Below are 26,016 nucleotides of genomic sequence, written 5' to 3'. Positions count from 1 at the left end.
TGAGCAGTGGAAGGGAGATTTACTTTTCACTCTATACCCTTCCATACTGTTGAAGATTTTAATCATGAGAATATACTGTTTTTGTGAAAATATTCTTAAGGGTAGGTTAAGAAGTAACTACTCGTCGATAAGAAAAGAACACACATTTGGTAGGCATAGAGCAGTGCTTACTTGTTGGATAAGAGAAAAATCCATTCCCATTTTTCAACGGAAATATTAAATAATATAAATATCCCAATGAAAGTGATTTCATAGTACTTTCTTGGCCTGTGAAGGAGAAGGTAGTCTTTTTAGACTGATGTACAGATCACTAAGTATCTCTCCTTTAGAAGCAAATAAGTCCAACTTACTGCTACGTCCTTGGCCTGATTGTGGTTTTTAAAACCTTTTCTGTATTAACTATGTACTGTATATCCTATCTTTTCCATATATATATATACATATATATATATATATTCCTTCTTTTAGTAATTAAGATTCTGAAGCATTAGGTTAAAGTATTTGTTTATTTACCTCACAAATAATTATTAAGCACCCATTATGTGCCAGATACTCCACAAGGCATGGAGGTTCTCATGGAGCTTCTGTCATGTTTCCTTTCGGCTTGTATTTTTCCTCTTCTTCTTTTTTTTTTTTTTTTAAAGATTTATGTATTTATTTTAGAGAGAGCAGACAAGCAGGGGGAGAGGCAGAAGGAGAGAATCTCAGGCAGATTCCCCACTGAGCGCAGAGAGATTCCCCTCCTGACCAGAGGCTGGATCTCAGGATCCTGAGATCATGACCTGAGCCCAAAGTCAAGAGCTGGCTGCTTAACTGACTGAGCCACGCCAGTGCCCCATGTATTTTTCTTTTAAGAATAACTGCACAGAGAGAACCAAACTGTTTAAACTAGGTTTGGAGCCAAAATCGGGAGCTACTAATTTTAGCTATTGACACCTTAGAGCTGGTATCTTTGTCTCTTTAATTGGCTTATTGCAGGAAGCTCATTCTTGTGGGTGCTGTGGTCTCTGTTGCAGTTTATTTTCTGGTGCAAAGTAGTTTCCTTTATGTATAGGCCCTATGGGCTTAAAAGTTCATATTAGCAGAAAATATAGCCATTTAGTTTTGATTCAGAACCAGAAGCAGGCTGTCATTTTTACCCCTTACATTTTGTCCAGGTTTCACATTCACTCTTAATATACAATTTTCCTTTGACCATTCTGTTCTTTCTTTCTTTCTTTATTTTTAAAGATTTTATTTATTTACTTGAGATAGAGAAACAGTGAAAGAAGGAACACAAGCAGGGGGAGCAAAAGAGGGAGAAGCAGGCTTCCCACAGAGCGGGAAGCCCGACGTGGGGCTCGATCCCAGAACCCTGGGATCATGACCGGAGCCAAAGGCAGATGCCTAACAACTGAGCCACCCAGGCGCCCCCCATTCTGTCCTTTAAAAAATGTATTTTTCTTTTGTTTTGTAATAGTAATAGATTACGTAAATGAGAAAGTAAAGTGAAAAGCAAAAAGAAGAAAAAGCCACTGTTAATTTTCCCTAGAGATAACATTTTGTTTACTCCTTAAGACCTTTTGGTATATGTACACAACACACATATTTATCTTTATGAAAATGAGGTCATATATTTACATAGTTATGTAGATTACTTTTCTCATAACATTAAATTGCATTCGAAACTTCATGCCCTTAAGTGTAAACCTGTGATGTTCTTTTGGTAATGTCTTGGTTGTTTTCAGCCTTTCTTAAGGCTGCCAGGAAAGTCCTTCTAGCAACATTAATGATCATCTTTTCCCTCTATTGGGTCTCCCTGGAAAAGTTGAAAGAGGCAGATGGAACTTCAGCTGGTTCTCAAAGCATGAAGAATAGACAGAATTTGTGTTTGTAGAGTAAGGCGGAGGACATTGCAGGGTGGGGGGCATGGCATGAGTATAGAAGCCAGGGTAGAAATAGTTTGCACACTGCAGTTAATAAGGAGACTGCAGGAAAGGGTTTATATGAAAAGAATCTGGGCAATAGTGTCCCTTAGGTGTTTGGGGCCAATATTTTACACATCCTTAAATATAAATATACTGATGTGCATTCAGTCAAAAAAGTGGTAGGAGCCCTTGTCTGATTTTCCAGCAAGGAAAAGAATGATGAAAGTGGTCCGTTAGGAAGACCAACAAGACACTAGTGTGCAAGTCACTAGATTTTCTTTCTCCCATGTGAACACCCTTCCCCTGGCGTAGCCCTCTACTTGTAGCACAAGGCTTACCAATATAAAATATCATGCCCAAGTAAAATAAGTAACTTACTTGCCAGTTCTCTAATAAAAATAATTTATAAATGTTCTTTTGAGTGCATGACAATAAAAGCATAGAAGAATTCAAATTCAAGCCAGTCTTAGGATTTTCTACTCCATGCTGTTTATTCCACTGTCAGTAACCTTAGATCACCCACAGATTACTTAACCACAGAGAAATCTGTAGTTGTCCTCTCTCTGTCAAGTCCCAGGGCAATACAGTGTGAAGGCTCAAAATGCACAGACCTGAATGTATATCTCAATTTATTCTAGTCCTGTTTTGCATGATCCCTGTGTCTTCTCCCTTCATTGGTCAGAGGAGCCAAGAGTGTTTCATAAAGACCTTTCTTAAAGCAGCAGTTACTATGGTTCACCAATTAACATATACAGAGTGGCCACCAGATATGTGCTAGGCATCACGACACAATGAGGAAGCAGACAGCCTCTCCCCTAGTTTTGAAATATCAGCGGAAATTTTTATAGCTTAATTAAATAAGATCCTTGGAAAAATTTACCTGGATTTAACCTGAAATATTGTTTTCACTGCAGTTATTTTCTGGATATTGAAATTATGGTATCTTTTTCCTCTTTATGTAGTACTTTTATGTACTTTCAAAATTTACCCAATTAATGTGTATTACTTTTTAACAGGAAAAAAAACCCATAAACTTATTACAAATTTTTTTATTATTTTCTGCTTTGGTAAATATATAAATACAAACAAATATTTGTAGACATATATCTTTTCACATATCTATCTACTTGAATATGGTAGCTTTAACAACGCTAAACAAAAATTGGTCGCTCGGTTGCATTCTTATTTGTTAATCAAAAAGAACACGTCTGCTAGGGCCAATCTTGACCCATCCATTTATTTGCAGGATGGCTTTACACCGTTGGCGGTAGCATTGCAACAAGGTCATGATCAAGTCGTTTCCCTCCTGCTAGAAAATGACACTAAAGGAAAAGTGCGTCTTCCAGCTCTTCACATCGCTGCCCGAAAAGACGACACGAAGGCCGCGGCCCTGCTGCTGCAGAATGACAACAATGCAGATGTGGAGTCAAAGGTGAGGCGCGAAGGCGGGCAGCCGGCCATGCGCTCTCCTGCGCTAGCACCCACACGCTGTAAGAATGCCTGGTCTCCCTTTTGGCAAGCTTACCCCAAACCCTTAACCTCACTGGGAGCAGTGACAATACGTGTCCAAGTCAGCCGACTGAAGGCGCGGCCCCCTCAGCATTTCCAGCTAGGAGGTAACAGTGCATGCTGCCTGATGCATGCTAACAGGGAGGCCACATCCGAGGTCCATTTATAGGCACCTGGTAGTTTCCTTCCTTCTAACGTGTATTTTGAATGTATCCAACACTTCAGCTCAAACACCAGGGTGGAAAATTACAAAATGCTAACAACAATGTGCACAAATAAACCTTTGGCTGGTATCTGAGATGAGAGGCAATGCACTGAGTATTGATCAGTTGTGGAGAGCGTGCTGGCAGCCAGGGTCCCAGCCGAACATCGCCATTGCCTTGACATGTATGACCTGAAAGTCTCTGTGAAGGAAATGTGGCATTTGGAACAGGCCACTGTGTAGCCCTCCGTTCGGTCTGGCTTTCTTTCTGTGCCTCTTGTGCTCCCACCAGAGCTTCCATCCTCATTACTTAGCCGCCATGAGCTTGCTGCCGTCCATGTCACCGAGAGCGAACTAACCGTTCATTTTTTCCTCTTCTTTGCTTCCAAATGTGTTAACCTAGATGGTGGTGAATAGAACAACAGAGGTATATATATATATATATATATAAACATATGCATATAATCTCTGTCTGCATCATCATTTTCCCATTACCTAGTGCTGCTGCCTCATTTCTTTCCCTCCTTCTTTGCATCGCCTCTGTAGGCTAGATACCTGCTTTACGTCCCCGCCCCCAAAGTAGCATGTGCCAGAGAAGATAGTAGTTTGATTACCAGGGCTTTCTGCAGCTGAACCTGGTGTTGGAAAGGAAGGATGAGGAATCCTTGAGACTGAAGGATGTCGCAGTAGAGTTGGGTGACATGAACAGTTTTGATGCTTTAGATGCTTATCAGCTCTACCTAAAGCTGCAGACAACCCTGTCATTCTACTCGTTCAGGACTGATTCTTTAGAGTTCTGCATGACACTCGGCCTCAGTGGTGTCAGCAAAATGAAGGTTACCTCTGAATGGTACCGATATTCCCACCCTCCCCACAAGACTCAGTAAGACAGCTGGCATGGCTAAGAAGCTTGCTAACAATCTAGAAATGCATCTAGTTCCTCTAAGGTTTCAATCTTTGGGGACTAAGTGAATCGCTGCATGTTTTAGCATTTTTTAAGGAAGTAAAATGACCTTGGTATGACTAAGCTAGAGAAAATGTGTTACTGAATAGGCATTTGCTAATAAAGAGACCAGCTTGTGGATTCTTTCTAAAATGCAATCACCCGTTATACAAGACCAATTGTAGTTCTCTCCCCCAAAATTGCTTTTGTCATTAAAATTGGAATTTACTCCATACTGAATATATTAAACAAATTGAATTTCGACAAAGAGTTTCAATGGACAAGTCTATCATCGATAATAAAACAGTGGTATTTATCAAACCTTCTGTAAGCAATAGATTTTTCTTGTCATCCCTGTTTTGATGTTTTGAAACGTTGGCTTCTATATAGTTCTGCTACCGGGTTACTAAAATTATTCAGTCTGCACCCTTGGTTCCTTCCTGGCTATTCCTCTGCCTATGAGTTGGGCGTTTGTTTGAAACCCTACGGACAATTGGCACTAATTGAAAGAAACCTAGTACAGAATGGAATGTGGACCTCAGCATATTTTGCTTCCTCCCTTTGATTTGGGCAGGGTTATGGTATTAACGTGTCAGACAAGGGGCCAGCAGGAATCAATTGAATGTCTGCTGTGTTTTCTTTGCAGAGTGGCTTCACTCCGCTCCACATAGCTGCTCACTATGGAAATATCAACGTAGCCACGTTGCTGTTAAACAGAGCGGCTGCTGTGGACTTCACTGCGAGGGTAAGAGCAGGGCGCTAGGACCCGCCCTGAAAGCATGTGAAAGCCTTCTGAGCCTTCTTTGCCTGACAGGAGGAGGGAGTTGGGACCGCTGACCTCTAGGTCCTACCTACCATTCAGCAAAAGCTGTGATTTTCGACTTCTACTGCATGTTCTTGCTTTTATACAGGTGTGCCTGTTTCCTAACAGGATAAATAAGCCATGATCATGGGGGGAGGGAAGGATACACATATACGTGAATATATAGCAGATGTGATTCAAGGAATCACAACTGGAAAGTACAAACCCTTCCCCAAGTAGAAATTTCTGAGACTGTTAGAAATGGGTCAGATGGCACTAAGAGTGCTTGAGCTAGCAGGGTCTTGACCTTGCAGATGGGAAGAGGGTGAAATATCTGGATGAGATCCAAACTTCAGAACCCAAAAAACAGAGACCATCTTTTGCTTTCATCGTCTGTCCCCTACACACTTTCATAATGAGTCACAAGATTCCGTACCCCGACTAAGTTCAGATTCCTGGAGAAAGGAGTTACAGCATCGTGTGTATCCCTGGATAGCAACCCAGCCATCCAGAGTAGTAGGGTTCTGAGTGTAAACACCAGTCTGGTGCTGCGCCTGATCCTGAGACACCTCATCATCGGAAATAGAAGTAGAAAGGAAGGAGGAAGCAGGATAGAAGAGTAGGCTGATAGTGTGGGCTCAGGATTCAGACTCCTTGGGTTCCAGTTTTGGCTTTAAATTTTCTTGGGCTCCATCAGTTTCCTCATTGATAAGATGAAACAGTGTGTGAATTATGAAATCGAGTAATAACAATAAAATAATATCACCACTCCCTCAGGGGGTGACTGTGGGAATTAGAAGGGCACGGGGCCAGACATGTCGTCGGCAAGTACGGCATCAGCACTGGGATTTCGAGCATAGCATGTGAGGTGGTGTTTTTGCTAGAACCTTCCTTGTGGGAGGAAAATGGGATTAGATGAGATCAGAGAGAGGCCATATACTAGTACTAGCTTTAGCAATAGCAGAAGAAGTCATACCATCTTTGAGGTCGCTCCTGTGTGGCAGATGCCAGGCTATGCACGTTTATCTTAGTTATTCGAATATCAAGAAAAGTGTTATTTATCCATGTTTTAGAGAAGAGGAAACCAAAGCTTAGCAATAAGAAGCGGCTGGTCCAGGATCCCAGAGCCAGCAAATCAGGAAAGGCAGGAGAGGAAAGCTCCCGGCCACTCCAGCCTTCTGTCTCCCTTAAGCGACTCCAGGTGTTCATTTCTCCCTCTCTTATAACTCATTAGTTCTATAAAAATTAGTAAGAACTCAGATTGTACTGATATAAGAGCTATTTCCTGCCCTCTAGTCATCGGCTTGCTGAAAGCCTTGATTGGTTTAAATGACTCAGGAGTGCCCGTCAGCTCCTGTCACCGCAGAGCGTGTTCTTCCTGCACGGCGCGTGTCCCTGGCATTCAGTGACATGGCTGACCTGAAGCCTAATTTGACATTTTGAAGGACAAAGTTAAGCACCTCGTGCACAGGAACACATCACTGCGAAAACTGAAGTTCTTGTCTTGAAGATGTGTTCTTCTGGTTTTATTTCTGTAACTCACAGTATAATGAAAACCTCATTAAGTCACATCTTCTAATTAGGACATTTAGGAAATTTATGTCAGGGTAGCGTTTGAGGTTTGTCTTTGCACCATTGTTCAGAAACTTCCTGATGCTGCTGAAAATAAGAAGATTGGGGCAATGTTTAAGGGATCTAAGAGGACAAATTACAGTATTTTCAGACTCCTTCGAGCAATTCCAAACCATCCATTTACATTAAAACAATGAACGTGATAATTACAAACAAATGGTTATTTATCGATTAAAGATCAGTAGAGATCTCAGACGTCGCTGTTAACCTTGCCAGTGGGTTAAAATAATCACATTGTGTTTTTGTTTAAAACATGTTAAAATTGAGACTTTTTACTGATTTACAAAAGCGTTTTCTCCAGTCATCCCTAATTAATGAGGCCTACCAGCACTCTGAGCTGAAGGCTGTGGTGTAATTTGATTGTACTTCGTAGGAGGCCTGCGCGGTCGCTTACACCCCGACACGAGGCTCCCCTCTGCGGCTGGTGACGGATGACTTGCTTTCGGGTGTCTGAGAAGAACTAGTCTTTATAAACAGCTTCAAGAAACCCGTTTTAGGTTCCAAATCTCTAGCAATTCTATTACCTAGTAACCCAGCATCTGCCCTTGGGGACCGGGGCCTCTCCCTGCCCAGTTTCATTGGGCAGTTTCTGCACCACACGTCCCTCGGGGGTGTGGCTGGAACAGCAGCGGAGAGTAAGACACCCCAGAACACAGATGGGAACAGATTTCACCTGGTCAGAACAATAAAGGAACGCTCATTAAGCCCTGATTGCTAAGAGCTAGCTGCAGATCATAAGCTTCAGGAACCGGGTCTGAGCGAGGCGAGGATTAGGTGGTTACAGGTAAATTAAAAACCAACAACAGCCCTTGTCCTAGGGGCTGTGGTTTCTGCTCTCTGGCTGCGACAGATCATTGGAGAAAGGCAGGTACAGTCTCATAGTTCTCTGTGGGCTGAGGACACGGCCTAGACAATGGCTACCTGTGGGCAGAGAGCTGGGGAATAGGAGCAAGGACAGCTCTTCTGGAATCATTTCCTGCATTTGGTAGATGGGCACTTCCAAAGCAGATACGAGGCAGAAATAAACGTGTCGCTGAAGGGAATACACAGCAGAACAGATTGCTTTCTGTGCTTCTCTGCAGGGCTAGCTAATTTATGCAGCAATAAGGCAGATCCTCGCCAATGGCGAATGTGTACCTCTGAGTTGCAATTCCCGTCACCGATTTAGAGCACACTTGCCTGTTTACTGCACCTTCCCTTGATTTTTATGATGATGTCGGTTGTGATTTGTGTATTGTAATGTTGTGATGTCTATGGAGGAGACCCCAACTATTTCCTTTTGGATCTTACATGAAGACCTGGGCAGCCTCCTGGGTCCACTGCAGGGAAGTAGTGGGGTGGCTTCTTCGTGCTGCAGGGCAGCTTTAGCATTCTTCAGCCTGTGACCAGAGTCTGCTGACATGGCATCAACACCGTCAGAATGGATGCGTGACCCCCTGCTCTCTTAGCAAATCATTCTAGCTCTCTTGGGGAAGAGAATGTAACTAAGACACACCAGAGCTGCTAGTGATTATCATTCCAGGAAGGAGCATTTTGCACTGGAGTAACTGAAGGCCAAATCAGTATGTGCATGCCTGCAAAGTTCCTTTTATTGAATGAGCTAGATTAATACTTTGCTGGCTCAGAGGTCTTTTTCATCAAATATAATGGGCCACCCAACTTAATCTTCACTCGTGTCATTGACTTTTCTCCTGTAAATGATTATCCAACTCCCCATTTGGGGAGGATAATTGAATAAAATATCCTTATATAGGTCCTGCCATTTAGTACTTTTTGGTTTTGATCTCTGGGAGGAATTAGGGATTTATGTGTTTGAGTGTCGTACCTCGTTTGTTTCCAGAAGGATTTCAGGTGGTTTGCAGATTAAAGGTATACAAATTAAGACATCTAAGGATGAAACAGAAAAAGCAAATGTTACCAAGCAGCTGGAATGAACCAGTGAATACAACTGGAGGATAAATTTAGGCCTTAAGGGCTTCATATATGTAGCGGAAAGGGAAGCGTGGATGATATAGTTTTCATTTTTTGACAAAGGAAATCTTACAGTTATCTATAGAGACCATTTTTGTGTATGTGAAATAACTCAAATATGATTTTTATCATGTGAATTCTTCTATTAAGAACAGTGAGTTTCATAATTGACAATACCTTTGGTGACTGTATTTCAGAAAGCTCAATTCCAAGTGCCCTGTCCTCCCTCTCTGGTCTGTGAAGGCACCTGGCCCAGGGAGGCTGAGGGACTGTGGCCCAGGTGCTTAGTTTGATGATGCTCTGATTGCATCTGATAGAACTTGGTGCGTGTGTCACAGATCACTGACTGGTTCACATGCCCATTGGACTGCCTTTCTCAAATGTCAGATGTTTTGAACAAGATTTTGGCAGGTGCCGGGCCATATTTGGAACTCGATTAAGTCACACGAAAGGTTACTTTTAGATAGGTGAACTGCTAAACCTGTTGGTGGAAAAATAAAAGTCTCAGACTTAGACTGCGCCCACATAAGAGGTCAACATGATTCAGCATGTGAATGAGCAAAGCAATGCCCATGGATAAACATAATCTGGAGATGTCCTTTCTCAATTAAATTCAATCTAGCAAACATTTAAAGAGCTTCTATTATGGGCTAGAGCTGGAGATTCAGACTTGAGTAACCTACTGCCCTTACTCTACTAATTTGTTTAGGTTCCCAAGTGCTAAACCATACAACATAGTCTCTCTCTTAATTCCCTAAAGCACAACTGAGTCTAGGTTATAATACCAAACATGACTTTTCTAAAAATGTAGAGACTGCTGATGGGGGTTCAGATCAGAGAAGCAAAGCTGAAGGACTGGTTCTGGACAACACTGCCCCCAAAAGTCCATAGGCTATGACCCATTCACGGGGTACCTCTGGGTACCACCCTCCTGAACCCCCAGAGGCAGAGTCTATCTTGCTTTCCCCCAGTGGCGACCCCTTTTATCATGTCTCTCCCAGATGGATTCCCGGACCTTAACCTAGTCTCCGGGCCCAATGACAGAGATAACCCTGTTTTCTCCATACCTGGGCCATTTTAATTCAGTAGCCACCATCTAGTGGGAAGTAGCTTTAATGTAAATTAAATTAAATTCAGAATTCTATTTCTCATTCTCAATAACCATGTTTCCAGTGCTGAATAGCCACCTGTAGCTAGTGGCTACGTATTAACACAAAATCCCTAATGTTTCCATCAGCACAAAAAGTTCTTTAGAACAAAGCTGAGAAACCATTAGTCTCAGATCTTTCTTCCCATCAACATAATGATGATCTCTAAATGTAACTCCCTTCTCCAAGGAAAATGATCCCTTAAATAGTTATGCAGAGCAGTTTTACTCCTGATGGACTTGCTCTTTTTTGCTCCAAAGGAATATTTTGCCTTTCTCATTATGTAACTAGAAATCACCACTGCCATCACCACCACCAAAAATAAAACTGAAATGTTTTGCAAAAGAGAAATAAAAATTACTAGAAGTTTTAAAGTAGTGATTTCTCCCCAACTCATGCTATGTGAAGTTCAGAAGTACTAGAAATGAGATAAATCTCAAGAGAGGTCTTCAATTGCCGGAGATTTTGCCACATAATTACCTCACTTCTGAAAATCTCAGTTTTTTAATCTGTGTGAAGGCTGCTTGCCTGCTATTCCTCAGAGATGCTTTCTCTGACCCCCCGAAGCAAGGTGCTACCCCTGTCACATCACTAGACGCGCCCCTCACACTCTCGCTCTCGCATGGTAGGCATTGCATCTTCTTTCGTGTATATGGTATTGTGTGTCTGGCACAGTCTCCTTGTTAGCTAAGCCCCTTGAGTGCTAAGATGCCTCCTTCACCCTCCCTGCTGAGCTCCTCGTCTAGAACATACTCTTCTCACCTGGGAAGTCTCCTCTTCCCCAGTACTCACCAAGTACTGAGCGCTGTGATAACCACTTTCACATGAAGTTCATCTTCTCCATCCTTCAGCGAAGAACTCAGCAACATATTTGCCATGTAGATATTTTTAGGAGAGGTAGACGTTTTATTTCAGAGAACCATTCCTCGGTTATTGTACTATAAGAAGGCAGGACTTTTTTTTCCTCTCTCCCTCTCGCTCTCTTTTTCTGCCTGACAGCCCTTTATCTGCTTTTGATGAAATGGTACCTTGGCATACAGCTGCATCCCATTCAGCCAGAGGGCTACAGTGTGAAAGCATGTGGGACCCTGCTTGCTACAGAATAAGGGCTCAGTAGATGTTCATTTTCTTCCTTTCTTCTGTCGGTGAAATTTGTAGTAATAATGATTTATTAAAATAGTTACAATTTATTGAGTATTTACTAAGTTTCAGCTTCTTTGTTAAGCACTTGGCATGTCCTATCTGGGCCGGAGTAGGGGTGCAATGAAATGCAGCTCCCACATCCTTGCGCTTGCAAGACTTTGAATTCCTCAAAGGCAGACCTGTGTAAGAGTAACCATTTTGGAATCCCTTGGGGATAGTCCAGCACTTAGCACTGGGAAAGCCTCAATATATATTTATTGAGTTCGAGAGTAAATGAACCTGTAACTTGCAGGCGCCCATGTAACTACTCCTGGGCAGCCATCCTCTGTGTAAATCCACTTTGCTCAAGCCATAGTCCTCTCCCTAGTCTCCGAATTTCAAACGGAACCTCACCTGGTAGTAGGGAACTGCTTCCCAAACTGACATCAGCGCATGAAGGGAGATGGGAAATCCACAGGATTCTAATACTGGGATTTTAAGCAAGTGCATCAAACCCACAGATTGAATGTCAGGTGCCGAGGGGCAAGTTTTTTTGAGCAGCAGGAAGATTTGTGATCCGACAATGTAGATGATCTTGGAAGACAAGAAGCCTAGAACAAAGGGCCATTCACCCCTGGCTGCTACCAAACTTTGTTCAATTAAGGGTGTTTTATTAAACAGGGCCTCAGGTTCTGGGCTATCAAGTCCCAATCAAGGCCACCACCAGATGGTGCTAGAAAAGACATCAGCTACTCCTCCACAGAGAAGGGTGCACAATAATAATGTGACTCTTGTAATGGTTTTATAAGGATGCAACACTTCTGAAGACTCTACTTTGGTTTGGGTGGCGGTGCCAGTGACCCTGCACTATACAATAAAATACAATAAAGCAAATGAAAGAAAAGAAAAACCACCCATAACCTTCCTATTAACCTTTTTAACATTAAATATCTTTCTTTACAAAGATGAAAGACACACACACATAAACACATTCATTTCTATTGATACATATCTTCAAAGATAGAGTAAATTAGATTTATTTCCTAGTACAGGCTCTGCAGCATTAAAGACCAAGACTTTTTAAAAACCACATTTGGACGGGGCACCTGGGTGGCTCAGTCTGTTAAGCGTCTGCCTTCGGCTCAGGTCATGATCCCAGCGTCCTGGGATCGAGCCCCACATCGGGCTCCCTCCTTGGCGGGGAGCCTGCTTCTCCCTCTCCCACTCCCCCTGCTTGTGTTCCCTCTCTCGCTGTGTCTCTCTCTGTCAAATGAGTAAACAAAATCTTTAAAAACAACAAAAAACAAAAAAAACACCACGTTTGGAATGAGAATGGAGATGTGGGAGCATTAGCAAAAGAATGTGAGTTATGGGAAAGTAGCCATGCAGCTACTTGCATCAACCATGATATCATTGGCAGGGTGACATTAACACATCAGGAGGAACAAAACCAGTAAACCAAGGACACAGTGGTGGGAGATACACCTCTTATATAGAGTTGCTCTTAGCATACTATGCAGTCTCCTTCCTGCCTTTTTCATTTCATTTCCTGAATGCCACATCAAAGGAGAACCTCCTATATAATTAAAAAAAGATTTTTTTAAAGATTTTATTTTTAAGTAATCTCTGCACACAACATGGGACTCGAACTTGCAACCACGAGATCAAGGGTTGCATGCTCCTCCAACTGAGCCTGCCAGGTGAACCCCCCCCCCGCCCATATAAAGGAAATTTTTCTCTTAAATCCTTAGTACACTGGCAGTTACTGACATCTTGCTGTGTGAAATAGGATCTGTGTTGTTTTCTTCTGACGAGGTGATGTTTCTAGGTTGTAGCAGCATAGGGAAGGAGTCCTCAGATTTGTGTTGGACCCCTGGCTCTCTTTCTGCTGCATCATCAGTTACTGATGTGGTCCAGGGCAAGTCTCCACATCATGGGGCCTGCAGCTTTCCTAACAGCCCGATGAGAGAGACAGCAGTCAATCACAAGCTTTTCCCCTCTGCCTTAACTCATAAAATGGGTCCAATAATAGTCCCTCATGCGTAACGTCATTGTGACTGAATGAGATAGTCCACATTAATTGCTTAGCACAGTGCTTGACCCACAACACATGGGCAAGGGCCCCAGCCATGCTTGTGGTGGAGGTGGTTACTACTGCTTGCATCCCAGAGGAGACCCATCACCGTGAGACACATTTCCCTGAGAAGCGCGACATATGTCAATCAAGCAAGTGCATCATGGCAGCTCTCTGAACGACTTGTAGTTGGAAATGTTGCTTCCTAGAATGTTGGATTTACACTGTTTGCAGTGCTATTTATCAGCATGAGAAGGTCGGCCTTTAAGAAACAATTACTATGACATTGTTTGAGACAGTAAGACTTATAATTAAATCATTGACATTGGAAGGTGCATGTTTCTCTTTGTTTCGCTTTTCCTCATTGGACATGTGCCCTGCTTCCTGCAGTGCTGCTGCTCTAGAATTGTTGCTCTGAGAACATTTTTAAATGACCCGAATAAATCCTATTTGGAAATTCCATGAAATACAGTTCTATTAAGGTAGGAGTTGGCAGAGCTCACTTTAAAAGAGAATTATTCATCAGCTGTAGAATGTTCATTTCCTTCGGTGAGTGCCAACAGCAGCAAAGGGCTCCTGTGCCCCTCTGCTGAATGTTCAGAACCCTGTCCACACTGTCACTGGAGAGTGCATTTGGAGCAGCTCAGCTGCACCCTGGTCTGCTCCTGAGCCCTGCACATTCTTGCATGCCAAAATCTTTTCCTTCTTCCTCCAGTGGTTTGAAGAATGTGCAGGAAGCGTGAAGGGACACCTAGTGGGAAGAGGTTGGGACTGGGCAGAACCAAAAGGTTGCAACGGGTGATCTTGAGAAATATGAACAGTCACTTACTGGCTCTCTCCCAAGTCAATGCAGGAGGTTCAAGGAGACAAGTTCAGGCAGGAGATGAGCATGGACTTGCATAGTTGGGAAAAAAATTGAAGCGTAAGTTGTGCTAGAAACAAGGAGATTAGAATCAAGTCCAAGAAATGGAGACTGAGCCCATTTGCCAATGGGAAATGAGACTGGAAACAGACAAATATTGTTGACCAAAATCACCAGACTGTTCATTAACTCTCTAGAACTCATGTTTCTACTAGTTGCAAGTTTGTGCCCTTAAGCAACATCGCCCCAATTCCCAGCCCGCCAGCCCCTGGTATCCCCCATTCCAGTCTGTGCCTACAAGTCTTTGCAGGTGTTTAACTGGAGAAGTGGATGGTGGCAGTGGTGTTTAAGATGTATTATAACTTACATAATGAAGGGGAAATGAAGATACTTGGCTGTGAGCTATGGCAGGCTCCAGTCACACAGCGAAAAGAACTGTGCTCAAGGAGAAGCTTGTCAGACCCCTGGTATGATGCTCCTTCCTCCCTGGTATGATGCTCCTTCCTCAGAGATGATTTCTCTAGAGTCCTACTACATCCACAGTTTCTCAGTAGCAGAAGGGGGATCATCATTCTCCATAGAGGATTTGGAAATTTGCAGAGGCATTTTTGGTTGTCATCATGGCTGGCCCATAATGGGACAGGACCAGGACGGCTAAGCCTCCTTCCATGTGTGAGACAGACCCATGCAAATAACAGTATCCCAACCAAGATGCCAACAATGTCCCCTGGGGAATGCTGGAACGAACATCTCTTTACAGCTAAGGTGGGGAGATGGGAAATCCCAGGATGGAGAAAAGGAGCCCTGAAGTTCATCCTCAGAGCACTGAGTTTCCCCCAGTGATGTACCCCAATGGGTGGGGAGGGCAGAAGACCCTAAGATTCCTTTCACCTCTTATTACTGAAAGTTTCAAATATGAGGTCAACAAAACTTACACAAAGTTCAAACTAATTTAGGTAACAGCTTTCATTTATTACTAGGCATGAGGTACTATAATAAGTTTCCTATACATTATTTCATGTATTCCTCTCAGGAATCCTCTGAGGTGTGGGGGTATGATTTCCATTTTACACGAGGAAGCAAGAAGCAGTATCACTTGTGCAAAACCACACAGCTTTAAGGTGGTAGAGCTGGGGCTCAGACACAGTAAAGTGAATAAAGTAAAATCAGACAGAAAAATAAACTACACTCAGACTGTGTCGTTCATAACATTCGAACATTGGAGGCAGTGTGTCTGGGCTTCGTACTGAACACGGGACCCACAGGGAAACCAGAACTGACCGCAGCCTCTCTCGCACCAGCTGGCGATTCGTTCTCTGCCTGTGCCAGGGTTGCAAAGTAAATTAAATGCCTTTTTTAAAAGGATTTTAAAGGACATTTAAAAAAAAATTACTAGGAAATCCCATTACACATTTAAGAACAGTTAAACCGGAAGATTAGCAAACCTAAAAACTACAAATGATCAAATTCATTCTAAAACATAGTGCATTCTCATCCCCCCCCAAGTTTTATTTATCTCTCTCACTTCTGCGTTTTTGAATCCCTAAAGATCATGGTTTGAAATGAACCCCTGATATTTAGAAACGTAATGGCTTTATGACAAAAAGGTATAATACCCATTTTCTGGTAAGAAGAAATACAAGGCGGGTTTGTCTCTACAAGCAGCGAGTTCCTCTGAGTTTGAAAATTAAAAGTCCCTTTTTCATAGCCTCCAAGTCAGGGCCTTGCCGCCAGTTTCCCCCCTGGCCAGCAGACCCCCCCTACCCCCCCTTCCCTTAGATTTGGATTCAGTAACTTTGGGGCAGACTTTGCAGTCTGTGTTTTTAACAAGGTGATTCTTCTGATGAGACACAATTAGAAAACACTCTCTGAGGCCATGCTATGAAAATCTTTATATAAATTGTCCAAAGCTGAGCCATAGAAGTCTTTTTTTTAAAAGATTTATTATTTATTTGAGGGACAGAGTGTGTGAGGAGGAGGGGCAGACGAGAGGGAGAGGGAGAAACTCAAGCAGACTCTTCACTGAGCGTGGAGCCCCATGTGGGGCTCAACCTCATGACCCGAGCCAAAACCAAGAGTTGGATGCTTGACCAACTACACCACCCAGGCACCCCAAGTCATAGAAGTCTTAATAATTCATTGGCTTATAACAACTATCTCTATAACTCCTTAATAATGTAACCTTGAATTTACATCATATGCACAGTTTACAAAACACGTACAGTGCATCATTTGAGACCACAGAGTGGACATTTTCACAGATGAGCAAACTGAGATCCCAAGAAGTCATTTGTCCCAGATCCTACTGAAAGTAAAATAGAGTAACAGGGATTTAGATCCAGACCTTCTACCCCATTTTATCATGCCTCATGCATGACCATCAGTGGCGCCCGCGGTGCCCAAATGGCAGCTGAGGGTGTGTGGTATTGGCCTCTGAGTAGCTGAGGTCTTCATGGTCCCTGGAAGAGCAGTACCATCTCCTTAGGACAAGTGCACTGCACACAGGGAAGGCCTTTTGCACCAGGACTACTTTTTTTTCCCCAAACCATTTTTCTTTAAAAACTTCAAAGACCTTGTTTTCATTTCTTGTTTGAAACTTGAGCAAGGATCTAATTTATCCATGCAAGGATCTGCTTTGCCCAAAGACCAAATGAGGGCAGGATACTTGAGAAACTAACAATTTCAAGTTAACTGACATCTCAGAAGGCTATACGAGTGATTTACTTTTTGGATGGGAAAGAAAATTATTTAATACAGAAATGAATCTCATTCTGGATTTATCAGAAATGATATAGGAGTGTGGAAAATGTATCATTGTAAAGCCCCTTAATATTTTTGTTTTTAAGAATTCGGGATGGTGGAACATGGGAAAAACGGATGGACTTTTTTATTAAAGCAATAGCATTCATTAGAAACATAACAGGAAATCTAATATCGCTAGATTAACTCATTTTAAAGAGTTACAGAATTTCAGAACAACTTTTCTCAATGTATAGAAAACGGTTGATTACTTTGTAATTGAATTTTTAATAGTTCAATTACTATATGTGTCTCTACTCAGATATTTCAAGCTAGGAGGGGCTTTCTTACTGTAATACAGAGCAGGCTACTTTTGAATGAGCTCAAATAGTGACACCTTTAAAAAAAATCTGAAAGCCATGAGTTCTTCTTATTTAAAATGACAGAGCTGGACTAGCTACTCTTTTAGACTCTGCTTATTTTTATTAGCTTTGGGATATGCTGTTTCCTTTTGGTTGGAAGCTGTATGCCAGCAGCATTTTCAGTATGGAGACAGTGCTACTTGGATTCAGAGCTAGAGCTGATGTTTGCCCAAGTTAAGAAGAGTCTCTCCACCTGGAAAGGGCAAGCACAGCTTTTAGAATCAGACAATTGAGGTTAATCCTGGCTCCGGCATTTTCTAGCCATGTGACCTGAGGCCCCTTCCAGCTTTACCTTGCTCACCTGTGAATTTGAGCTAACAGCATCTATTTTATGGATTTTTATGGAGATTAAATGAGATCTATCTCATAGAACCAGCAAAATAAGAGCCTAATAATTTATAGCTTTTTTTCATTTTAATTACATTTGTCCTGCAAAACAAAGAGTTGCTTGGTCTAAATCAAGAGGTGTCAATTTCTTTAGCAGAGTTCTTTTTTCTAACAAATTCTTATAGGATGAAAGGGCATTCAGTAGTCAAAAACTCATTGTTTATGGAATTATGGAAACTCTGAAATGTATCCTGAAAGATATATTTTAAAGGCACATATTGGGGGAGCCTGGGTGGCTCAGTCAGTAGAGTGACTGACTCTCGATTTCGGCTCAGGTCATGATCTCAGGGTCGTGGGATTAAGCCCTGAGTCAGGTTCTGCGCCCAGTGGGGAGTCTGCTGGAGATTCTCTCCCTCTGCCACTCCTCCCACTCACGCTTTCTCTCTCTCTCTCTCAAAATAAATAAATAAATCTTTAAAAACACACATACATTGAACACCCATTAGGATGACTACTATCAAGAAAAAAAAGGGAGAGAGAGAACAAGTGTTGGTGAGCATTTAGAGAAACTGGAACCCTTGTGCTCTGTTTGTGGGATGAATGTGAAATGGTAGAACCACTGTGGAAAAGAGTTTGGAGGTTACTCAAAATGTGAAGTATGGAGTTACCATATGATCCAGCAATTCCATTCCTGGGTATATCTACAAAAGAACTGAAAGCAGAGTCTTGAGGATACATTTATACACCCACGTTCATAGCAACATTATTCTCGATATCCCCACAAGGTGGAAGCGACCCAAGTGTCCGTTAAGAGATAAATGAATAGTCAAAATGTTAAAGCTAGCGAGAGACCTGGCAGAGCCTTATCTAAATTGTCGATGAGAGACCTGCTATTAATCCAAGTGAAAACTAACAGTATTAGCAATAAACAGCCTCATTTTATCCTTAAAAGAAAATAAATAAATTGCTTGAGGTTTTTAGAGCAGAACAGATCTAAATACTCAGAGCCTGGCTTCACAGCAGACCTCAAACATCCAGGCATCTGCTGCTACTCCTGGAGAGCCCAGCACCAGCCGGTGTCTAATCCAGTGGGAGCTGGTTAGTCTCTGTGGGAAGGGAGTGAGGTGGGAAAGTCAATGGCCTCAGCATTTGCAGCGTCAGTCTTAGCAGGACCTGTGTGGACTTAATCTCCTTATCCAGGAAGCCAGCAGTTAGTAAAACTGGAGAAGAGGAAAAGATTTCACCTAAAAAGACCTATTTCATTACATTAAAGCTTCATGAAGTAGGAGGAAAACGGGCTTTTACTAACAGTGGTAGTCATCTTAATAATGATTGCTGTAGTATAAAGGAAGTTTGAGTTTATTTTATGTTTTTATTGTTAATAATAGAACATTTAAGTTTGAATTTTTATTTTATTTTTTTTAATTTTTTATTGTTATGTTAATCACCATACATTACATCATTAGTTCCTGATATAGTGTTCCATGATTCATTGTTTGTGCATAACACCCAGTGCTCCACGCAGAACGTGCCCTCTTTAATACCCATCACCAGGCTAACCCATCCCCCCACCCCCCTCCCCTCTAGAACCCTCAGTTTGTTTTTCAGAGTCTCTCGTCTCTCATGGTTTGTCTCCCCCTCCAACTTACTCCCCTTCGTTCTTCCCCTCCTGCTATCTTCTTCTTTTTCTTTTTTCTTAACATATCTTGCATTATTTGTTTCAGAAGTACAGATCTGTGATTCAACAGTCTTGCACAATTCACAGCGCTCACCATAGCACATACCCTCCCCAATGTCTATCACCCAGCCACCCCATCCCTCCCACCCCCCACCACTCAGCAACACTCAGTTTGTTTCCTGAGATTAAGAATTCCTCATATCAGTGAGGTCATATGATACATGTCTTCCTCTGGTTGACTTATTTCACTCAGCATAACACCCTCCAGTTCTATCCACATCGTTGCAAATGGCAAGATCTCATTCCTTTTGATGGCTGCATAATAGTCCATTGTGTATATATACCACATCTTCTTTATCCATTCATCTGTCGATGGACATCTTGGCTCTTTCCACAGTTTGGCTATTGTGGACATTGCTGCTATAAACATTGGGGTGCATGTACCCCTTCGGATCCCTACATTTGTATCTTTGTGGTAAATACCCAGTAGTGCAATTGCTGGATATATGGTAGCTCTATTTGAAATTTTTTTTTAAAGAAAAACCCTACTATGTGTCAGACTGGGAAAGCTGGAGTATTAACTTAGATGCCATTGTTTGAAATTCTTCTGGGTATGTCCTTGAAATTTCAAATCCTTATCACTGAAAGCATTATTTGTGTGCTTATATTTTATGTACTTATAAAGGTATTAAAAAATCAGGCATCCTCTTGAAGAGAAATGAGGTACTGATACATACTTCAACATGGATGAACCTTGAAAACCTTATACTAAGTGAAAGAAGACAGACACAAAAGGCCATATGTTGTGTGGTTCCATGTATATGGATTGTCTAGAACAGACAAATGCATAGAGACAGAAGGTGGAATAGTGATTGCCAGGGGCTGGGGGATGAACAGAAAAATGGGAAGTAACTGCTTAATGGGATGGGGTTTCTTTGGGGGATGATGAGCTGTTCTAAATAGCTACTGATGATGGTTGCACAATTTTGTGAATATACTAAAAACCACTGAATCGTACACTATAAAATGGCCAATTTTATCATATGTAAATTATATCTCAATAAGCCTGTTATAAAAATAAACTATTAGAGAAGACTTGCAGTGGATTTTGGCTCAATCAACAGAAAAGCAATAAAAATCAACAGAAAAAGAACACATTTTAATACTCTCGAGGAAATGAAAGTGAACAGGAATTCAATTCTATGTTTTTTCTCCATTGTATCAAAATCTATATAACTGTAAAATATCACTTACCAGGCATATATTGTTTGGAGATTGGCACATATGACTTTGTGGTAGAAGAAAAAACTTTTTCCTCTACCCTCTTAGATTTAGTTCCTGGGGTCTTGCAAATTAAACTAACAAAAGACATAAAAGAGAGAAAGGCTTATGATGCATACAGAGGCCTTCATAGAAAAGAGGTGAAGACCCAAAGAGGCAGTTAGACCCCAGGGGCTTATGTGCCATTTTAACAAAGGGTGATACATTTGTGGAGAAGTGCAATGACGAAGGGAATTTGGGCTTCCAGAGGCAGTAAATCTGGGAAAGGTGAATATGTGGGTGGGGAAACTAATGGATGCTAAGGGTGGTTCAGTTTTGCAGATCCCAATTGTGCCTTCTCCATTGATGAGAGATTCAGAGATACCTTATTCCTGGCTTGGGAGAGGGAAACACCTTCCCAAAGGGAAATCTGTGCTTTGCTTTTAGACAGAAAGCTCAAAACAGTCTTTATGCCCAAGTGCCATATTGTGGGGTGGCATACTCTGATCTCCTTCAGTCCTCCTCTCAGAGGCTGTAAGACTTTTCAAGAGATAAATATCTATGAGGTGGACGACGAAATCCAGTAGGCCTTGCTTAAATGTCTTCCCAGTGCTCACTCTGTGAACTTATTTTCTAATCATTTTTTCTGTTTCTACTTACACTAGGAATAGTGAGTAAAGAGACTAGCAAGAGGACACACAACAAATCTTGAAACGGGTGTGTTTTAAATGCAAGTCATTAATACATAAAAAACTTCATTTTCAGATATCTTCTTTTGTCACTTTGACAAACTTTTAAAACCATAGTAGTAACAAGTGTAAGAATTAGCAGAAGATAACAGATTCCCTGTCAATTTAACATTTAATTATTTTAGAATTTGTATTCAATTGAGACCATATCAAGGAACTAAACTAAAATAGTCTTATTGTTTAATTTCTCATTACCTGAAAGACTTGAGTGCGATCATACCTACTCTTCTACTTAGTGATAACCTCCTAGATGTTTTTAAAGAAAAGGAGAGAGAGGAGAGGGTACAGGGGATCAGAAGTCAACTGCCCTTTATATATTTAAATGGAACAAAAAGTCTGCCATTTATCCCAAGTAAGGTAGGAAGTGGCCCTGATTTCACTTTAGGAAGTTGCAGAAAAAATCTGGACTTGGTGACAATTTCATAAAGGGCCTCGGCTAACTACCCCAGCTGGGTTTTTCAGAAACAGCTGAGAAGAAAGGAATAAGCCAGCAATTTCACTATTTCCCAAGAGAGCTAGTTGTTTCTTCCAAGTCCCTGGAAGTTAAAAATTAATAATAATAATAATAATAATAAAGGCTGCCTTTCCACGTTTGTATCACATTTTGTCACATACATCATGTTCTATCAGCCACCGCTCTGCCCCTTTTTCCCTTCCTCTCCACCACGATTCACCCCAGCACACCCCTTCTGAGCTTTTCACAGGCTGAGCTGTGCTGAGCAGACACTATTCGAACACTGTTTGCATCCATCCTAAGAACTGCCCCCTTTAGCACCTTCTTAGAGTTCACGCATTACTTCCGCTCTGCCATGTCTTTTCTACCCAAACTATCTCATAATAATGTCTTTGTGAGATGCGGTCATGTCATCCATTTTTTTCTAAAGATTTTACTTATTTATTTGAGAGAGAGAGACAGAGAGGGAACACAAGCAGGATGAGGGACAGAGGGAGAAGCAGACTCCCCGCAGAGCAGGGAGTGTGATGCGGGGCTCCATCCCGGGACTCCAGGATCATGACCTGAGCCGAAGGCAGATGCTTAACCAACTGAGCCACCCAGGTGCCTCATGTTATCCATTTTTAAATGTCCATATGAGAAATAAGAAAAAGAATAGTAATAGCTAACAACTGTATCATGTTTACTAAATGCCAAGAAACATTCTTAAGACTACCCTTGTTAACTCACTTTAATCCTCACGACAGGTCTATAATATGGATACTATTATTGGCTTCATTTTACAGGTAGGTCTGGGGTACAAAGAAATTAAACTCGCCTAAGGTTAGGCAGTTAGCCTGGGGCAGCTTGGGATTTGAAGCTAAGCGGTCTGGCTCTAGAGTATTAGCTCTTAACTACTGTACTTTTGGACCCCACGCCTCTCTGTATCTGCTTGCACAGGAATGCTCTAATAGTAAGAATTGGTTATATATTTGTACCGTTTAGAAGCTCAGGGACAGCATGGTCTGGTCTAGTGAAGAAAGCATAAACTTTGGGGCAGATAAATTATGGCAGCTTTGTGACTTTTGGCAAGCTATTTTGATTTTTTGTTCTAGTTTCCTCATCTGTAAAATAAGGAAAAAAAAATTAGAGAGTACCTGTTTCTAGAGTTGGTGTGTGGGTTAAATGAAATAAGTAATATGGACTACTTGTGAGTATATGATGGAATATACTGAATTTGTAGGAGTCCCAGGAGAGCTTACCTTTGTTCTGGGTGATCTTGCTTCTCTTTTCCCTAAAAGTGGAAGACAAAACTTGTTCTTCGGGATTGAGATTTTTACTCCAAAACGTCAGTGGTTGTTGTCTTCCAGGCTGTAGGTGAAAAGTCTTACTGAAAAATCAAGATAAAAGAAGATCAGCATAGAAGAACATGAATAACTGAAAAGAAAAGGCTAGCAATCACACTGTGGTGAGAACACACATCCACACATGAGCAGATGATGATCCAAGTTGCTTTGTTAAGTACCTGGTTAGGTTATTGGCCGAGAAATCTCAGAGAATTAAACCCGCTGAGTACTGTAATTTTCTTCAGTCAAAATTCTGAGTATTTACCCAAATGCTGTTAATGTTTTCATAAATATTTTTATAGCCAATTTCCTTTGTTTTTTTTTTATAAAACGTATGTGTATATATATGTGATGTGATTGCTTTTTTGTCTTTATCCACCATCTTCCATCAAGGGTTGAGGAGAAGTAAATGCCAGAAAAAGGAAGGCACTGGCTCATCAGATTTATCCTTTTTTTAGAGTGAATAATTATTACATTGACTAGTTTAATGGAAAAGTTCAATGAAATAAGATCCTGTTGTGCTGGAGATGAAAATAGTGATTTGCAAATAAGCCCAAGAACTCAGTGAGATAAAAAAGGCAGTTTCTGGGGATCGTGGCCGAGACTCCAGCTCTGTGACTCCCAGCAACCTCTTACCCTCCCTGGCCTCCTCCTTATCTATAAAATAGGTGATTAGACTGAATCAGATATACTCATCAGTTAACAAAATTTTCCAAAATGCTAATGTACTCTATTACATTGAATGTTGCATCTTTGGCATAAGAAAAAAAAATTCCATTAATAAGCTACTTCATACAAAATTAGAGTAGCATTTACTCTTGTTTGCACTAAATTCAGGTGAAAACTCTAGGTTGAATATTTTTATCCAAGTTTTTTTTTAAGATTTATTTATTTGAGACAGTGAGAAAGAGAGAGAGTACATGAGAGGGGGAAGGGTCAGAGGGAGAAGCAGACTCCCTGCTCAGCAGGGAGCCCGATGTGGGACTCGATCCAGGGACTCCAGGATCATGACCTGAGCCGAAGGCAGTCGCCCAACCAACTGAGCCACCCAGGCACCCCTTTTATCCAAGTTTTAATTCAGGTTTCTTCTTAGAACAGATAGACCTTTAACTCTAGCCGTATGTAATTTTCTACATTAGTAATAAATATTTACCTTCAGAGTACCTCTAGGCTTAACAGGTTCCCTCAAAGTTCAAATGCAAGGCAAGTTGATGGGTAGGTAAAACCTCTCCTTGGCTGTCAGAGTGGGAAATGCAAATGGTACGAGCCAAGACAGAGATGGTGATGAAGGGCTGCAAATTAGGTAATGATAAAGAAGAAACACAACCATTTTTCACGTACTTTGTACAAATGTACATAGTAGAACTTACTTAGGAAAGCATGAAGAAGCAAAAGATCATGTATAATCTCAGTACTGAGAGATAGATGATTAACATTAGGGTCCATAGTTGGACAGCTTTTTTAGAATGTATGTATACATATACTTATGCATAAATTTGAGAGCATATTTTTATTTAATAATGTGTATTTTGTATATTGTTAATTTATCACAGTCTACCTTCACAGTTATGTCACTTTACACTTAGTGTGGAGCTGACAACTGGGTCATTCTCACTTTTCCATCTATGTGTCGATGGTGTGCATTTTACTTTTGCATATGTTTTAAAGCCCCCAATTCACTGTTACTGTTTCTGCTTTAGATAATCAATGATCTTGTGTATTTGCCTTCACTTTTGCCATTTCTGTGTTTCTCTGTGTGGGTCTACGCTTCTGACTGGCATCATATTCCCACTGCCTGAAGAACTTCCTTTAATGTTTTTTGTATTACAGGTTTGATGGTAATGAAGTCTCCCAGTTTCTGTTTATCTTAAAAAGTCTTTATTTCTCCTCGGTTTTTTAAAGATATTTTCACTGGGTATAGAAGTCTCATCAGACAGGTGTTAAATTTTCAGTATTTGAAGATTCCACTTTGTTGTCAGGATTGCATAATTTCTAAGGCTGTCATTTCTGTTCTTGTTCTCTATATGAAATATGTCCTTTTCCCCTCTGGTGACCTTCATGATTTTTCCTTTATCTTTTATTTTCAGCAACTGGACTGATGTGTCTGACTGACATTTGGCTGTTTATAGTTTATCTTGCTCAAAGTTCTCCAAGCTTTTGGGATATGTGGTTTCATACATTTCATTATTTTGAGATAATTCTTGAACATTGTCTCTCCGGGTATTTCTCCTGCCCCATCTCCTCTCTTCTTATGTAACTCCAATCATTTGTTTTATACTGTCCCCCAGCCCTTAGACTCTGTTCTTTCTTTTCCACTCTTTTTTTTTTCTTTGTGTTTGGATCATTTATACTGACATAGCTTTAAGCCCACTGATGCTTTTCTCAGCTGTGTGAAGTCTAGTGATGAGCCCATCCAGGGAATTCTATGTTTCTTATATTGTGGTTTTTTTCTTACCGAGGGTTTCTGTTTGACTGAAATCCCGTGTCTTTGGTGAAATTCCCTAACTTTTGATGCCTGTAGCTCTCTTGTTCCACTGATCAGAATGCAAGAGAGACTGAGGTCGGTAGTGCTTTGTGTGAAAATGGGCATACCTGTCTGTCAGGCTGTACATGTGGAAGGTTGAGTCAGTGTAGTCGAGTTAGCGGAGTTTACATCTTGTTTGAGGGGACTTCAGCTCCCTCTAGAGGAGGGCTACACTGCCTCATGCTCAGGGTAGTGGCAGGGGAAGGGGGCGGGGGGCGGGGGCGGTCAGAGAATGTTGTGTGATATTGGTGCTCCGTCCTCAGGTTTCCCTGCACACGGGAAGCACGGAGGAGGTCTCTCACTAAGCTCCTATCTGACCTCAGCAGCTTACTATTGTTGTTTATTACTCTATGCTACGCTCGTGCT

At 41.5% G+C, this 26,016-nt stretch overlaps 1 protein-coding gene across 31 annotated transcripts in view; it reads left to right on the top strand.

The window, feature by feature from the left end:
• Positions 1 to 26,016, top strand: part of ANK3 (ankyrin 3) — a 689,507-nt gene that overhangs the window by 461,922 nt on the left and 201,569 nt on the right. For 26 of the 31 annotated variants that reach the window (XM_027595995.2, XM_027596000.2, XM_027596014.2 and 23 more), the window contains 3 exons: positions 3,154 to 3,339; positions 4,022 to 4,045; positions 5,208 to 5,306. In XM_027595995.2, coding sequence (XP_027451796.2) covers positions 3,154 to 3,339; positions 4,022 to 4,045; positions 5,208 to 5,306 — 309 coding nt within the window. The remainder of the gene's footprint in view (positions 1 to 3,153; positions 3,340 to 4,021; positions 4,046 to 5,207; positions 5,307 to 26,016) is intronic. The other 5 variants (XM_027596018.2, XM_027596015.2, XM_027596023.2 and 2 more) reach the window with 1 other exon arrangement.

The sequence above is a fragment of the Zalophus californianus genome, chromosome 15, assembly GCF_009762305.2.
Source record: "Zalophus californianus isolate mZalCal1 chromosome 15, mZalCal1.pri.v2, whole genome shotgun sequence".
Classification (NCBI taxonomy): domain Eukaryota; kingdom Metazoa; phylum Chordata; class Mammalia; order Carnivora; family Otariidae; genus Zalophus; species Zalophus californianus.
The sequence above is the reverse complement of the archived record's forward strand: the minus strand, read 5'-3'. Positions and strand labels throughout refer to the sequence as shown.